This window comes from Montipora capricornis, chromosome 3 (genome assembly GCF_036669925.1).
Source record: "Montipora capricornis isolate CH-2021 chromosome 3, ASM3666992v2, whole genome shotgun sequence".
In the NCBI taxonomy this organism is placed as follows: Eukaryota; Metazoa; Cnidaria; class Anthozoa; order Scleractinia; family Acroporidae; genus Montipora; species Montipora capricornis.
The window spans coordinates 7,682,175-7,699,674 of record NC_090885.1 but is presented as its reverse complement, the minus strand read 5'-3'; the positions used below and the strand labels follow the sequence as shown (position 1 = coordinate 7,699,674).

Sequence of the window (17,500 nt, the reverse complement as noted above, 5' to 3'; positions counted from 1 at the left end):
CAGAGAATCGGTTTGGTTCTAGTGACTTATGGGTAATTACGAGATGGCGGTACTATTTGACAGTGTTTAGCGGTCATTGAAGATGGTGATCAGCGAAGATGGCGTCAGTGGACCCCACTCTTCTAACGGTTAAAGTCAAAAGTCCCGACCCCCAGAACTCAACGAATGATAAAAAGTCCCTAACACGGGCAGACTTGTAACGTCAAATCCCTCTCCTATGCCCGGCCTCCCCCCCCCCCCCCCCCCCCCTTAGCGACTTAACATTGATAGGTGCATTAACGTTAACTACCAATCATGTGACATTACATGCCTTTTGCGTTTCAACTTATCAACTCTAGCACTCTTAAGTCTAACATAGACTTAATAGATTTATTATTGAGTAGTGGGCACACATGATACACCTGAGCCTACAAAAAAAGAATTGGATAATCCTGCTTAATGAACTGTTGTGTCTTAAATGGCCAGTACCTTTTAATAACAAAATCTGATGGCTACACCTGACTGCAACTTTCAAAAGAGAGCTGAGAGTAAAAGAGAAACTGGCCTTACTGAACACATCCTTACTTGCAGTCTTAGGGAACTGAATTACCTGAGGTGAAAAAAACAAGCATTTTTTCAAGTCCAGTTTCTCATGCTAGAAAACATAAGGAGCTGTAATCAAGAATCAAGCCATAAAAACAGACTTTCAAATTCATCGGCCCATGCTGTAAAGTACAGCCTGTGAATTGAACAATCATGTTATGTAGTCAAAAGGCAGTTAACGTTAAGTCTTGGGCTTATATGGCCAGGCATAACTGCTTTACTAATTAGGGTGACTGTAAATCAAATCACATGAAACTAAAGAAAAATCAAATCAAAATTTGATTAAGGTATTTATCAAGAAGTGGAAACTGGATTACCAAGATTAAAACCTCTCCAAGCAGACTTGAGAAGAAACAAACTCAACTTGCATAATAATGATGTTGAGTCAAGAATCGCGCATGGTCACATTGGTGGAATGCGAGTCCTCTTTCCGTAGCAGCAACATTCCTCCATTCCACAAGAACATAAGAAAAACTCTGACCTCTGTCCTTGTGCGTGTTCATTTACACTACTTTGCCTGAAGCTCAGATGGATTACTAACCACTTAAATTAATTTGTAATTACCGGTAATATGATAAACTGTTGAAATGTTAATATTGTTATTGTCATACACCTACTACACCTACTATAGGTGTCATAGGTCCTACAGCCACTACATGTACACCTACTAAAGCTACTTAACCAGGGTTCCTGCTACTCCTTGAGGTCCTTGAAAAGCCCTGGAATTTAATTTTGCACTTCAAGGGCCCTTGAAAAGCCCTTGATGGGAAACTGCTTGAAAAATCCTTGAAATTTTGCTTGGGTGAAAATTGTTGAGAATAGACCATTTCCGAATTCTCACGGCTGGACTGGAGCTAGCATGAAATGGAGGCTAATGCGGTTAAATCTCTTCAAATGCAAATTAATTTGCCTGCATTAGCCTCTATTTCATGCTAGATCCAGTCCAACCGTTAGAATACGAAACTGGCCTATTGCATCATGCTAAGTTAAAAAGACATTTCAAAAATTGAGCCCAAAATTGAGTATTAGAGAAACATTAAAACCAAAAATTAAAATGCCTGTGCGTGCAGTTTACTTGCAGGATGTGGGCTTTTTCAGCAAAGAAAACATGTATGACATAGAAATCGTCTTATAAAGACTCCTTGAAAGCTCAATTTCTGGCTCTTGAAAACGCCTTGAATACTCCAGACCTGGAATTTTATAGACAAAATCCAGCACAAAGCCTGTACTACACATACTGTGGATACTACAGTTAATACCCCTAATACCGCTACTACAGGTACACAGGTATTGATTGTATGTACTATGGTGCCACTGCCTATCATAGGCCATAGGAGGCTAGTGGTGCACCATACTCATGGGAAACCCATGAATTCTTTTTCTCATGGTAATCATGGTTAGCAGTATTGCTCGTGGGTATGTACGCATGAAGTTGCCCAATAATTTAATAATATCCTAATAATAATAGTAATAATAATCAATACACCCAACATGGCAGCCTTTTACAACATACATCTTTGATATTGGACACCCATGTTATGATTAATTGACATCTGTTAAAACAAGGTATCTGCTGACCAGTATCACATGACCACATTGTGGGCTCAAGTTCAGAGATAATCAAGGACAGCTGTTGTTTTTAAGTTAACAACTGACCAGGTACTGGTTTTCGATTGGATGGTAGGCTCAAGCCAGGTAATCATTCAGGACATCCAAACATAAACGAGACTTAATTTTTGGCACGCTTTCTGTGGCTTGACGCAGCTACGTGGGCATACTATGTCACCTAAAGCTCTTAACAGTCTACGCTGTCTGTGTTTGGGTGGAAAAGGATTTGGAAAATATTTTTCCTGCCTTTTTTGCTAGTTTTAATCCAAAAAGATGATTCCAAAGATTCGATTTCCAGTCAGAAGTTTATTTGGCACAAAGGAAAAGTCATGACTGTCATGGTATTTGGTAACCTTTTTAGTATGGCTGTACACTCTTCTTGTAAACTTTCTATGTTAGGGGCTGTTTATTATTTTTCCAACGCTTCTTGTTTTAACTTGCTTTAGATTGATTTGTTTGGTTTCTTTATTTGATTGCTTTTTGTCGAGGCTAAACAAAAAAAATTGAAAATTGTTTCATCCCGTAAATTCATTGTTTAAGTAAGGCCAGTAAGAATAAACAACCCAGGCGCTCGGCTTTTAAGCTTGGCTAAATCTATTTATTACGGCTATAGCAGCTGCAACAAGTGTTGCGGGTCGTTATGGGTAAAGAGCTATGGATGGGTGTGGCTTGGGACATAATGTTCGGTCTTATATGACCTACTACCTCAGAGAGCGTTTTAAAGGACTGGTTACTAACACGAACTGTCATGGCGGCGTAGTTTGGCGTTTCTCTGTTCCCAGTGGAAAATGGTAGCTGATCATTTTGCAAACGCATTATTTGGCTTAATGTGTTTTCGGTCAAATATCATTATTATTTGAAAATTTAAATATTTTTTCTTTTCGTTTTTCTTTCGTAGTCTAACGCTTCGCGTCCTACTTCTTCTGCAAAACGGCCAACTTCTGCCTCTGCAAATGCTGGGCGAAAATTCGTCAGCAATCCGCAAAAACCCTTATCTCTGGAAAAGCCTCCTTCAGGGAAAACTAAGAACATTGCACAGGGACTTCTAAGCAAAGAGGAGGAGTACATGTTAGTGTGAAAGAATGCTATTTTTAAGGGCAAATATGTATGTAAGAAACCATTTCCGAGTTCATGCCTGCCTTCCATTCCGGTGTAAAGTTGAACTAATTACCATCACAAAAACTTCGCATTTAGTATCGCTTTGAAGAGGAGGCAGACATGACGTCGGAAATGGCCTATTTATAAACAAGTACAGTCATATCAAATAAACATTAAAAAGTGTCAGTCTTTTCAAAACAATTACAGACATTCACTGTCGGTGTGTGAATTTAACCTTGATTTAAACGGTGTGTAAACGGTGTGACCCCTGCAGCTAAATTCTGTTCTCCAAAAAGGCCCTCTTTTCCATACAAATAATAATATTAATAAAGATACCAGCACATAATAATTATACAGAGTAAATTATAGACCATTGTACAGCTTTATACTGAGATGAATTGTAAAAAGAGGGAAAATTTATAGAAATCTACAAGTAACATAATTAAGTTGATATCATGTCATAGTTTCAATAGAAGCCAACAATGAAAATGCCTGAGTACGATGGAAAGCGAAGCTTTTTCATATGACTCAAAAATACAAAAGTCATATCCTCAGCTTTCTACAATACATGTAGAAAGAAAGTGATAGCTTTTTTACTTTCTCTCTCAAGGCGTCTTAATGCAGAGCTAGAGGAAAGAACAGCAAATTTGATCAAAGAGGCAGAGGAAGTGATGGTAAGTAGACCATTATGAAGTGCAACCTCCACTGAACTTTGTTTAGCAATATGTTGTTAGATGTTTGAAGGGTGATCAACACTTTCTTGTGAATAAATCACTCAGTTTTATTGGGCTTATCTACTGGATAGTCATTTGTCCAGGCAAGTTGCACTATCCACCTTCAAACACACAAGGCCAGGCCATATTTGTTCAAAGGTGAGATAACTTTATCCAATGGATAAGTCACTTTTGAGAGCATAAAATTCACTTCACATAAAACACTGGCTGAGGTGTTCTTACACGTCTTCGTTAACATGTGGTCAGAGCATGAACATTCACTGTAGTTATGTGATCAAATACTGAAATCATTTGCAGATTGTAACTGTCAGTTAGTGGCCAACATGTATCACCAGGATAAAGTTATGAGACTGGTCTTTGAACAACTACATGTTCATGTAGAGCCAAATGTTTGACTGGAGACTTCATGTGTTAGCAAAGTTAACAACCTGCCTTTCCGGGTGCAAGGAACACTTCAGGGTCTGTTCAATTAATGAAGTGTATAGTGTATTGTAAAGACCTTGTACTTTTGTTTCATAATGAGGATGAATGAGATCCACAATGAAGCTTGACAATGATGTTGCTTGACGTATGAATTTGCCAGAACTCTTTGATGAAATTGCTTGGGGATTTTTCATGTTACATTTACATATGATTTTATTTAAACTTTCCATTGAACAAAATAGGAGTCCAAAACCCATAGCCTTCCAGATTTAGAAAATAAAAAAAAATTATTTTTTTGTTACTTTCTTAAAGGCTCACCATTAATAATTCAGCGTTCGTCTTACAGTACAAACAATTTGAATAACACTGATCCATCCAACAAGCAAAGCTTCTACTGTTATTTGCGTATGTCCGACGGGAAATCCACTTTCCTAAGTAGATTTGTGCTGCATGACCTCTATGCACAGTGTAAACAAAATAATGCAACTTTTCGTCCTATCTTTGAACAGCCCTTTGCCTAATGATATGTAGGCACTATTTTGTTCTTTCCATGCAATCTTAAATTCATTATTTTTATTACATTTTACTTTCTTGGTGATTTACATTGTAGCTTGACCAGGATGAGTTGCTTGCAAGACCCGCTACTACAGAATTAGAAGTAACAGAGGACTTAGAGTAAGTTACATGTACGTACATGTATACAAAATAAATTTTATAATAATTATTGTCATTGTAGTTTTATGGGCTTCCTCCCTTCCAAATATTATGCTCGCCTAGAAACTTGGACAATGGTTGGCTTATGAACTACAATGTTTTGGCTATGAAAAAATACACAGGTTGAGCTTTGACACTCACTATGTGACATTACATGTAAGTCTAATATGAGAGCATAATGCAAATCCAACAGAATTTTAACCTTTAAGTCATCAAAGTTGGACTTAATTATTACTGTCATTATTTTCTGTCCTTCTCCAAGCCTTCAATGTAGGCATATTTTAGTTTACAAAGGCTCAGCGTAACTCAGTGCAAAATTTCCATAAAGGGGTTGGGGTGGGTGGGCAATAGACAGGAGAAGTGAGAGGGATGAGCAACTCATCTCCCCTTACCCCACCATGGACTCACTTTTGTGCGTAATATAATATTATAATTAGTTTGTATTGTTGTTCTTCAGTGACATGCTTCCATCCATGGATATCTCACAGTTCACAAATAAACCGGCTTCTAACTTGGCCAATAAACAGGTGTTTTCTGCACGATATGTCATACAAGGTCATTTACTGGTACTGTAGTTTTGTACTGTATGCCCTGTAAAAGTGGTCTTTATATCAGAAAGGCATTTTGTGAGCAGGGCTGTTGCAGTGTTGAGAGAACTTGCCTCTCACCAATGTGGCCCGGGTTTGATTCCCAAACTCGGTGTCATGTGGGTTGAGTTTGTTGGTTCTCTTCTCTGCTCTGAGTCTAGGTACATGTATTCTCTGGGTACTGCGGTCTTCCCCTCTTCACAAAAACCAATATTGATTTGATTTGAGTTAATTTCGTTAGTGTCCCCAATTTAATTGGTGCTCTTGTGCTAACTCCAGTTGCTATTATTATCCTTGTTTCTTCTCATTATTTAAATAGTTTGGATCTTGGGATCTCGATTTAATTTCAAATGTTTATTAATAATAATTAAAAGGGCAGATAATAGGGCAATTAAGTGCAATAAACCAGCATTAAATTGTGAAACTGACTATGTTATTTTAAGTTTCTTTTCCCTTTAAAATAATTTGCTATGTAACCTTGAATTGAACTGAAAAACATTGCCCTGGACTTTTTCCTCTAATATACAATGCATGCTTCACCCTCAGAGAAATAGCACAATGCCAAAAAAAAAAATGCAACCTGTGTGCTTTTGGCAGTCTTTCTACGTATTTTTTTCTCTCTCCCAGGAAATTGAAGTTGAGCGAAAAAAAAGTTTTTTTCATTGCAACAGTACAATTAAAGCAAGTGGGATTTAGTGTTAAATGTAAACAGTTACAGAGCAAAGGTTGCGAATGAAAGACCAAGATTATGAACATTCACCTAGCGGGGAAGTGTCTGATCACTTAAAGAAACAATGCCATATAAAACACAATCCTAACCTCACTTGCTGGGGACCGTACTGGGGACCGTACTGGGGAGTATTGGCCCTCAGTCATTTTTGTACCGACCTTGCTGCGCTCAGTCCGTACTGCCGTGACCTTCGGCCAATAATTATTTCCCTGTACGGCCTTCGCACTCGGTTAGTAAGAGGTTAGAACCCTGCATGCTCAACAGTCGAATTTTTTTCTAATGATTTCAAGAGGGTGACTGTTTATTTTTAATTAATTTGACTTTTTTTCATTTTATGGTCTGCCATTACTTGGTGCAGTTCCAACTGATAAGCTTTCAGTCATCTGGATCAAGGAGGAAATGGCTTCATTTTCTCACTAGCTCAAAAATACAGTGTGTGTGAATGCAACTTGATTACATGTAGTATGCAGCACAAGAGTTTTTGGTGTTCTGCACACAAATCAAGCCGCATTCACATGTACTGCATTTCAAAAGCCAGTGAGTTAATGACGTTACTTTCTCTTGTTGATCCAGCTCTTTGAGGGCCTATCTGTCAGAACCACACCTAGTAATGGTGGATCACTAAATGAAGAAATTGCCGTAATAATAAATAGTTTTTCTCTTGAAATAATTGCATAGAATCTCGCATTTTGAGTGTGTCGAAAAACAAGGAGCGATGTTTTTATCGTATTAGCAAAGTTTAAAATTTATTGACAGTAATGAACTTGCAGGGAGGTGCCTTACAGTGCTGTGGCGGTTGCCGTGACCGCCCACGACAAGGAGGTAACCATGGCAATGCAACCTCAGTCCACTTCCTGGCACCAGTCACACTGAATAATCAGTGGAAGTCTTATACTTACTTGAATTACACTTACCTGTGCGGAGGGTGGGTGTGAACACAGCAAGCAAAACAACTCTAAGATCTTCGGTGATCTAAACTGTTGAGTACCACATGACCCTTCAGTTTCTCAGGGCACCCCCTGCAGCACCAAGTCACTGCTGGCCAGCATACCTCAGTTTTAACTTTCCCTAAATTTCAGTTATCCACATGAACCCGTGGTTATTATAATTCCTGAACTGCCCTCCATTGATGAGTAAAATTGTCTGGTGTAACGTTACACAGAGTAAAATCTATTCAGTCTCACTCCTAGGACTCAATGGGTTAATCATAATAAAAGACCAGATATTTCAACAATGTGTGGGATTCTGGAACGAGTGCTTACTGTCGAACCTTAATTTTTTGACCTGTGCAATTATTACTTTTGTGTCTCTGGTTCTATTAGAGGCCATCCACTGGTTTGGAAGGCGAGCTGATAAGGCCACATAGCAGCTCAGCTGGTAAACAAGGGACAAGGCCTGGATCAAGAACAAAGAAGACAAGGTTAGGAGCTTTTATTTTGACTTTAAAATGTAGGCTAAGATGTGGATTCATTGTTGGTCAATAGCTGTTAGGGGCATCTCTACCCACAGGGCTACTTATTGAGTTGGTTCTTAGAAATAATAATGTTATGGAAGGTTCCATGCCTGTGGAGATTCCTAGGTACGTTTTTGTTCTTGAATGCCTTTGTTTTGAATTCCTAACCCTAACTTGGCCTCCATGACCGTTCCTTAGCTTGGACTTTGGATCTGTCAGATCTGGTAAGTATTTTGTATGGAGAGTTAAATATTCATGGACTTGATTCAATGATATGGTGCAGCTTCTCTTAGGATTGCCATGGATGCCTGTAGCAAATGGTTTGAACCAAGGATTCATATCAGGATTTATCCTTCTGACTCTGAGGATGCCTCCAACAAAATTTTTTCTCAGGACTACCCTTACCCCATGATCTTACAATATATACTGTATTGTGTATTCTAGAAGCAAGGGTAGCACCACTGTACACAAGGTACATTCCCTCAGCTGTTCTTGTGGTGGGTGGTGTATTAATGTGTCGCTTCTTTCCTTTTTGCCTGGTAACGTAATTATGGGTTTTTTCTATGACTGCAGGCCCAAATCCAAGACAACATCAGCCCCAGGTAGTGTAAGACACACACCTGTTCCTTCTGATCCAATGATGGACATGCTTCATGACAGAATCACTCTCGCAAACACAATCAGCGCACTTGAAGATGATTGTCAAGATGGCAGTTACAGAACAACCATTGATTCCAGTGTCTTACCAGTTGGTGCAGAGGAAATGGGATCAGGTTTGTTTTGTTTCATTACATATCAACCCTTTTAGTATTTCACTGACTGTTGCAAAGGTGATTTTTTTTACGATTCAAATAAAAATTATTTCAAAATTAAGAATACCAATGGGCTGTACATTGATACTGTTAATGATTCTGACTTCCTGTCAACTTACAAATGCCTTAGTTTGCGCATGAGATAAGCTTTCATTAAGACAAGCATGATGTCTCAACCAGATTTGTGACATTAATTTTGGTGGAACAGGTTAATTGAGAATGAGAAGAAACATTTATTTTTGCATTTTCTTTTTAGAGGCAACCATAAGATTTCTCAAGGCAAAGCTGAGGGTTTTGCAGGAAGAGCTGGACAGAGTTGTGGCAGAATGCAATAAAAAGGTCAGCATTCACAGCCATGATGATAGGGTGCTGAAGCAAGGATGACGGCTGCTATGAGTTTTCAATTTTCTCTCTAAATTTCCACACTTTTCTCGCTAATTTTATTCCTGTATTGTTGACGCACTCTTTCCATGCCGAGTGACTAAATTGCATTAACGGGAAATACGCTGTAGTATTCTTAGACAGCGTTCCGTCATCGTAGGGGGAACTTATTATAAGCAAATACAACGGCTACGGCAACAACAATGAGAACTTTTGTCCATTTCTTTGCCATCTGCTGCAAAACAACAAACGTGAAATAGCCAAATTTGAGGTCTTACAAAGAACGTCAGCGCTTGAGGATAAATTTTCATTTTCTCCCCTAAATTAAGCGCCGTTTAAACCAGTGTCATTTTTGAGTAACTATCACACTCTTGTCATTTTAAAAAGGTTGAAATAGTCACGAAGTGATTACAACAACGTGAATTTTTATTTTGAGTTGAATTTCTCGTTGCCATCGCCATCTTTGCTGAAGCTCCCTGTTGTCCTTGCTTTAAGGGTCCTTAAGGTCTTGAGTTACAGAAATGTACCCATGTGTCATTGAGATCAAAGGGTGGCTTTTGCCACAAATATTTCTGGCAACAAGATTAAGTAATGATCCGTGTAAGGTGGATGGCAATTTCTTGTCTTGCGGCAACGGTGCTTTCCCCACATAGGAATGTTATCATTTTTACACAATCAGAAGTAAGTACAGACAATAGAAAAGTTATCACCTTTTTGCATTCCAATTGAATTCTAACATGTTCGTCGCCGTTGTTGCTATCGTTCTTATCTGGACCGTTTCTTAGTGTTGGTTGAGAAAGAAGAGTTAGCATTGTGGTGAGAGGTGGGCCTGCTTGCCTCTCACCGTTCTGGCAGAGGTTTAATTTCCATGCTCTGTGTCAAAATTAGTGCCAGTTTCTTGTCAGCGGGCAAAGGAACTCATTTTCCAAGGCTGGAATCGAACAGGCCTCTGTAACACCGATTCCATCTGCTACACATTGAGCTACTTAACAATTATTAGACCCGTGGCCCGCAAGGGCTACGGGTCAATAGCCCATGAGGCGAAGCCGAATGGGCTATTGACTCGTGGCCCTTGCGGGTGAAGTCTTAGGGTCTAATTGTTTTAGTATCACCCAACTAGTTGGACAGAAAAGGCAATAACAAAGTTAGCGAATGCAAGTTGAAGAAATAACTTATTTATTTGCGAATTAAACGAAAGAAAGCGTTAGGCTTTTTGATACTCGAGGACTATTACTAATAGTCATCTTGTAGCGTAGCCAATCAAAATGCAGGATTTGCATTAGTCCACTAGTTGGGTGATGCTAAATGCTAAAAATATTTCTTCAACTTGCATTCGCTAACTTAATTATTGCCTTTTCTGTCCAACTAGTTGGGTGAGGCTAAAACAATTAGACCCTTCGCCCTCAAGGGCCACGGGCTAATAGCCCATTCGGCTGTGCCTCATGGGCTATTGACCCGTAGCCCTTGCGGGGCGAAGTGTCCCCTTGCTCTTTTCACTGAGCTTCGTCGTTTAATCATGGACAAAGTGTCTCGATAGTCTGATGGCTCTACAATGTCACATGATTCAATGTAATGTGTGTTGAGTTGTTTTTAATTTCCCTACTCTGATTTGAGATGTCTCGCGCACAAAACAAAAAATGATAAATTGATAAGTTTTAGAGGGAAGTGAAAAGAAAATTAGTTTACAAATTATAAATTTTGATATTGCCAGTTTGTACATCAAATGAACTCAGTGATGAGGAATCCCTCATCGCAGCAGGTAGTTTGTTCCATAGTTTACGATTTAATAGGCTTTTAAAGGGGCCGCCACTTTCGGGTAGCCGTTACTTTCGGATACTTAGAAGTTAAAAAACGTTTGTAATTCAATAGCCGTCTCGCGCAAAAAGGACACGGTAACATGAGATCAAAAGTTCATTATATTTAGTAACTCAGATTACATGCTGGTTAAACAACCAAACAAAAACAAGCTGTAACTAGTAAGTTTCTAGCCTTTTAGTCCTCAAGTTTTCCCTCCTTAACGCCAATGTTTACAAATCGTTAATTACATGGGATTCGATTGGCCACCCTTTCGAAATGCCACTACAATATACTAAAACAATTATTCCGCGAGCGCGCGTTGGATATGAGATTATAAACAGCCAAGAAGGCACGCAGTCATACGGTATATAAGCTGACAACCGAGATTGAGCGAACCAATTAGAAAGCTAGAAACGCAATATCCAAGGTGGAAAATTTAATCATATTTGTTATCCTATTTTTTCATAAAGGATGAGAAATCGACAGAAGTGGAAAAAAAAGTGAAGGAATTAACAGACGAACAAGGCAGGTTGCAGAAGACAAACCAGGGCCTTCAGGTCAGAGCTATTTCCCCGAAAATTGTTTGTCATTTGTCTTAGTCTCCGACACAGCCGTTCTTTTTGACAGTAACGCTCCTTTCCCACAAACCTAAAGTTTGTAGGGAGGAGCGTTGCGTTGCGGGAACTACAATTTTCAACGCGCGTGACGTTATCAGTTGTCTCAGTCCAGCAAAATTCAGTCTTTTCTGTTTTCTAGCTTTTTTTTATGTGACGAGGTTAAGTCTTGTCATCTTTTCATTTTTCAATTTCGATTTCGTCTTTCAAAAATGGATGCAAAAATACAATAAGTATCAATTCTTTCTTCTTTATGGAAGCGCAACTTGCTCTTGTTTCCTTTGAAATAGTGATCATAGAATAGGTTTCCTCGTTCTTTGCCGTCCTGCTAAACACGTCTATGTCCCACAACTAGTCATTCATTGTGAAATAGGAAATGAGTTTCGAAAAGTATGGAATACAAAGCCGAATTAATCCATTGTAGATGATCTCAGGTTCACCTCTCATTGTTTTTACAGTCTCAAATCGACAAGTACAAGAAGCTATACGATGAGTGTAAGCACAAGAATGAGGGGCTCGAACAACAGCTGGTCGCTTTGAGAAAAGTAATGATCTAGTCAATGTTCAATCTACATTGTACGTAAATTAATTTGGTCAATTTTGGCCTTTGACGCGCTCTTTGTTCTCTTTGAAGGCGTAATTCTGGGGCGAATTGCGGTGCGATTAAAAACGCAAGGCAAATCCTTTTTACCTGTTCTTTTTATTCTGCTCGAGATGGCAGAGAACAAACGGAATAAACAGAGTACTTTTCTTTACTTGGAAAATACATAATACGCGCTCGTTTGGGTTTGTTATTCAGAACTTTTGGAACAACGATGAAATTCCAACGAAAACGTTACTTGGAAATAAACATTTGCGCCGTCGCAACAATTTTTTAACTACTCCATCTTGTTCGCGTTAGATTTAGAATTTACGTTTACGTTTGCGGCAAACGCCAGTCTGAAATTTTGGGTTTTCAATAAACTGAAGAAACTTGTTACTTCATGACTTGGCTGTTGTCTGCAGAGAGCAACTTCCTTAAAACGAGAGACAAGTAAGAAACTCATTATTTCGGAAGCAAAGTCGCAACCAGTCCATTCCGAACGTTTGTGTCCAGAGGCCACTTTCCCGAAAGTCCCGTAGCTTTCCGGGCCTTTTTCGAGTGTCATAATTCGGTCTATATCTTAAGAACGGAGATTTTAAGCCGTGGAACTTCTAAATCATTTTGATTTGTTATGTTGAAACAAGTTTGAAAGACCATCTTATCAAAACAAGTGGATGGTAGTTTTCTATATGGCTTTTCGAGCCCGCAAAAGTTTTCGGGACTTTCGAGAAACGAGCCCCAGGATACCTGGGGCCCGTTTCTCGAAAGTCCCGAAACTTTGCGGGCTATTTCCGGGTGTTACAATTCCTTTTGTATCTCAAGAACGGAGAGGGTTTAAGTCGTCAAACTTCACAGTAATTTTTCTTTTTGTTTCCCTGAAAACATGTTAAAAGATCACCTTTCCAAAATAAGCGGTTGGCAGTTTCACAAATGGTTTTTCGGGCCCCAAAAGTTTTCGGGACTTTCGAGAAACAGGCCCATGGCTTCGCACGAATCATTCCGTTTTCGACGAACAAGGTGTTTGTTTGGGGATATATATCTTATTGCCGTCATTTCGTTTTTTTATTGACCCGATTAAGACTAAACAAATTAGCTCTAAAGCAATTCGCCCCGAAAGAGTTTTAGATGTTTTTGTTTGTTGAGGTACTTTGTCCAGTCAACATTTAATCTTTTCGTTTTTTTAAGGATCTTGATTCGATTCAAAGAGACCAGAAACAAGCGGCTTCGAATAAAAATGTTACGGAAGTGAGGTAAGAGATTGGTGCAGGTGTCTTCTAAAAATACGCCCTGTTTGTCTGGTGTAGGGACTGGGCAACTGGTTTTGTGAGGTGGCGAAAGAACTAGCCTCCGAACAATGTGGCCTGTGTTCGGTTCACGGATTGGATCTGTACTCTGCTCTGAGCGGTTTTTTTCCGGGTTCTCCTGTTTTCCCCTATCACAAAAAAAAAATCAGCATTTTACTTGACCTGATTAGTTAGTCATTTTCATTTTGCATCGCGCACCGGTGACTCAGTTGGTTGAGCACCGGGCTGTCACGCGGGAGGTCGTGAGTTCAACTCTGGCCGGACCAACACTCAGGGTCTTTAAATGACTGAGGAGAAAGTGCTGCCTTTGTAATTACTTCTGCAAATGGTTAGACTCTCTAATCTTCTCGGATAAGGACGATAAGCTGGAGGTCCCGTCTCACAACCCTTCAATGTTCATAATCCTGTGGGACGTAAAAGAACCCGCACACTTGTCGTAAAGAGTAGGGCATGTAGTTCCCGGTGTTGTGGTCTGTCTTCTGTGGTGTATCATGGTTGGGAGGGTAAATGCTCGGAGATACTAGCTACACCAAGCTACTCTAAAATCCGAGGGTAAATAAAGATGTATAATGATGTATCTGATGCCGTGTATGCTAATAAGATGTCTGTGCCAGGAAAATGCTGCGTAATTAACGCATCCACTCGCACGTATGTGTGCTAATTGTGCTGCTTTAATTAAACAATGAATAAACTCCTAATTATTCAACTTGTTACACTCCACAATTAGTAGAGCGTTTTCTTCTTGGCTAGATAAACTTGAGGCTTAAATAAATTATTATGATGATTTTATTTATTATCATTATCAGTTATATCGACCGTTTGATTGGAGTTTGAATTTTCCGAGTTTTCTGAGCATGCGCTTGTAAAGAGTGAGCTAGGGCTTCCAAACCTAATGCGCGGGCTCAGCAATTTCAACTCATGCTTTTGAGTCGAGCGGTAGGTACTTGGTGTATCTTTTTCTATTGTTTCAATTTTTTTTAAACAAGGTATAAAACGTTCAGTATTTATACAATTACCTTAACCTTACCCTAACCTAACCCTGAAGGTTTTACTGTGTTTAGATAATTTTGTGCAATAGATAACCACTAAATGACAAAATACACCAAGTACCTACCAGTCGAGCTCGCTATTAATCTTCAGTTCGCTCCAGGTGATCTGGTGACGTAATTTGGAGGACCGTGAAGAAAAGTTTTAACGCCGTATCCCACAACCGCGCGCGGCCTTAGGTGTTGTTTCCAAACTCCCTGCAATATTGCCATCACCAAAATTGAACAGATCATTACGTGTCTACCACATTTTCCTGTTACTGAATGAACATTCAAGTAGACCCGACAAGATCTAACCTCGCCTCTGCCAGTTGAATTCGAAAATAAGGCCGCTGGCGGTTGTGGGATACGGCGTTAAAATTGTTCTCCCCAGTCCTCCGAATTACGTCACCAGATCACCTGGCTATTGTCGAATCTTAAAAATGCAAACGTATTTTGTATGCAGCTGATTACTATTGTTGGGCTAAGGTTCAACTGGTTATGACTAAGTGTTAACAGTAAAACAAATTGACAAAAAATAACTACGTTGGTAAATATCGATAGGTTTTAAACAGTGATGAAATTGCTTGATCGGTGAGTTCTGAGCCTTGGAATAAGCGTTAGGGTTAGAGTTAGGGTTAGCCCTCCATTTCAGGGTCGAATCTAGGGGGAGGCAGGAGCTCCTGGGGGAGGGTGCAGGGGGTGCGCACCCCAGTTGTATTGGAAAGCCGCAGGTCACCTCGGGGGGCAGGTCACCCCGAGGTGACCTGCGCCTTTCCGAAACAACTGGTATTCCTTAGTGGTGCACCCCCTTTAAAGAAAGTTAAGAAAAATCCTGGATCCGCCCCTGCATTTGGAAATCACGAGATTGCGAGTAACGCTCGATAGGCCTGCGCATACCCGTGACGTGCCCCGATCATCAATCCCTCTCGCTCGCTGGGTTTTGGGCCACTTTTGAGGAGCGCGATTGGTAACGGTTGAAAAATATGACATTTTACCATAGAACGCGCTGCGTATTTTGTATTGCGAAAAACTCCTTTCCCTTCCTTATGCTCTTGTTTCATCCACCGTCGTAGGTTAAACAGAGCTTTAGAAGAAGCAGAGAAATATAAAACCGCATTGAAAAAAGCTAAGAGCGAGTCCAAAGTAAGTCAGTTGTTTACTGTTGTGTTCAATCACGGGTCCATTATTCTTTTCCGTGGTCAGATAGTTGACCTGGCACGGTTGGATATTTGACGCGGTTTTTCAATTAGTCGTTTTCACTTGACGTCTCATCGGCTATGTTGGTGTTCCAAAACAAAGAAAGGGCAGCCATGATGGTGTACCAAACTAATCTCCCAGGAATTGAACTCTGTTTTTATGCAAATGATTTCTTTGGTTTCAGTAATCCAATATGGCTACCTGTCACGTGAGTGAAAACGCTCTATAGGTGGTTTTGCAGCCAATGTTTAGAGACGCAGATCATACACCGTATTCAAAAATGGCGGACACGCGGAACGACCTAGGTTCTAGATTTGGTAGGCCTTATTTCAGTCTGGAAAATTTTAGTAGCGGCTGTCAGCAGATTTATGTTATACGATATTCCGGAGCTAAATCCTTATAAAATGGCGTCCTCAAGTAGTGCATTGATTGACTCAGTTATTCTTACAGAAGATGACATTCCCGGAGCCTCGTTAGCTGGGCTAAATCCTTCTTCGCTGAAGAATGGAGAGTAGCGGTTTTTGCGCGATGCAGTGTCGTGGGGATTCCCTTAAGAAACGAAACCTTTGCTTGTAAAACGGTAATCACAAGTCTTTGATTTTAAATAGTAGTTAAACAGGTGATGTTTTTCAAGGTTTATCAGTTACCCTTGTTAAAAAAATGCGCTTTGCGGGCTGGAGGAATACGTGAAAAGTGGACGCGATCAAATGGTGATAGATCCTGATCCGAACAAAATTTAAACCAAGAGAAAAAAGAGGATTATGAAAATCAATGTTATGAGCTGCACTCTTTCGACATCACCCAGCGTGAAATACCCAAGCGATGGCTGGGGAAAATCTCTAGAAAGGATGCCTTCATTCACTCGCATTCAATAAATGATTCCCTTATTACGTATTGCACAGGATTTCCTAATTTGAAAATGATGAGGGCTTTGTATGAATTTAATGTTTTACCAGATGATATCAATGTCAGACAACAAACAATATTTTGTTTGGAAAAATGAACCAGGGCACATGTACACAGAATTTAATTAAGCTTATTTGTGTTGAAATGGATATTAATATATGGGAGTTAAGTAAGTCTCCTATTGAAAGGAACATGGTGTACACTATGACCAGCCTGAATGTCGTCTCTTGCAGAGGACAAATATTGAATGTTTTCTCCACCGGCCCCAGGCCGTAGAAATTCATGCAAATCCTTCATCGTTGTCAAATTAGGAAATCCTGTATAAAAGGTAATAAGAGAATCATTTTTGAAATATTCTCCAAGCAAAACAATCGCCACTCGAGTGCCCTGAATTTTTTCTCAAGGTCAGAGATTTTCTCCTTCAACAGGGAAACCTGTGAGTCAATGTGAGTGAATGAAGGCATCCTTTCTAGAGATTTTCCCCAGCCATCTCTTGGGTATTTCACGCTGGGTGATGACGAAGGAGTGCAGCTCATAACATTGATTTACATAATCCTCTTTTTTTCTTTTGGTGTAAATTTTGTCCGGATCAGGTTCTATCACCATTTGATCGCGTCCACTTTTCACGTATTCCTCCACCCCGCAAAGCGCATTTTTTTTAAAAAGGGTAACTGATAAACCTTGAAAAACATCAACTGTTAAACTACTATTTAAAATCAAAGCCATGTGATTACCGTTTTACAAGCAAAGGTTTCGTTTTTTAAGGGAATCCCCACGACACCACATCGCGCAAACAAAACCGCAACTCTTCATTCTTCAGCGAAGAAGGATTTAGCCCAGCTAACGAGGCTCCGGGAATGTCATCTTCGGTAAGAATAACCGAGTCAATCAGTGCACTACTTGAGGACGTCATTTTGTAAGGATTCAGCTCTGATAAGACCGGAATATC

The 17,500-nt window shown here is 39.8% G+C and overlaps 2 protein-coding genes across 5 annotated transcripts in view; both read left to right on the top strand.

Annotated features, from left to right (window-relative positions):
• The window catches only part of LOC138041090 (histamine N-methyltransferase-like), a 2,159-nt gene extending 2,132 nt beyond the window's left edge, over positions 1 to 27 (top strand). The window contains exon 1 of the mRNA XM_068886859.1: positions 1 to 27. This exon is cut by the window's left edge and continues 2,132 nt beyond it. The gene's annotated coding sequence lies outside the window, so the exon portion shown is untranslated.
• A 2,882-nt stretch (positions 28 to 2,909) lies between these two features.
• LOC138042038 (testis-expressed protein 9-like) overlaps positions 2,910 to 17,500 on the top strand; it is a 20,177-nt gene continuing 5,586 nt past the window's right edge. Inside the window, exons 1-12 of one of the 4 annotated variants that reach the window (XM_068887773.1) lie at positions 2,910 to 2,981; positions 3,089 to 3,258; positions 3,899 to 3,962; positions 5,056 to 5,120; positions 5,617 to 5,686; positions 7,799 to 7,896; positions 8,503 to 8,702; positions 8,998 to 9,080; positions 11,390 to 11,476; positions 11,992 to 12,078; positions 13,302 to 13,366; positions 15,522 to 15,591. In XM_068887773.1, the coding sequence (XP_068743874.1) occupies positions 2,979 to 2,981; positions 3,089 to 3,258; positions 3,899 to 3,962; positions 5,056 to 5,120; positions 5,617 to 5,686; positions 7,799 to 7,896; positions 8,503 to 8,702; positions 8,998 to 9,080; positions 11,390 to 11,476; positions 11,992 to 12,078; positions 13,302 to 13,366; positions 15,522 to 15,591 (1,062 nt within the window). In that variant the 5' untranslated portion in view covers positions 2,910 to 2,978. Of the gene's footprint in view, positions 2,982 to 3,088; positions 3,265 to 3,898; positions 3,963 to 5,055; positions 5,121 to 5,616; positions 5,726 to 7,798; positions 7,897 to 8,502; positions 8,703 to 8,997; positions 9,081 to 11,389; positions 11,477 to 11,991; positions 12,079 to 13,301; positions 13,367 to 15,521; positions 15,592 to 17,500 lie in introns of all 4 variants that reach the window. The other 3 variants (XM_068887771.1, XM_068887772.1, XM_068887770.1) reach the window with 3 other exon arrangements.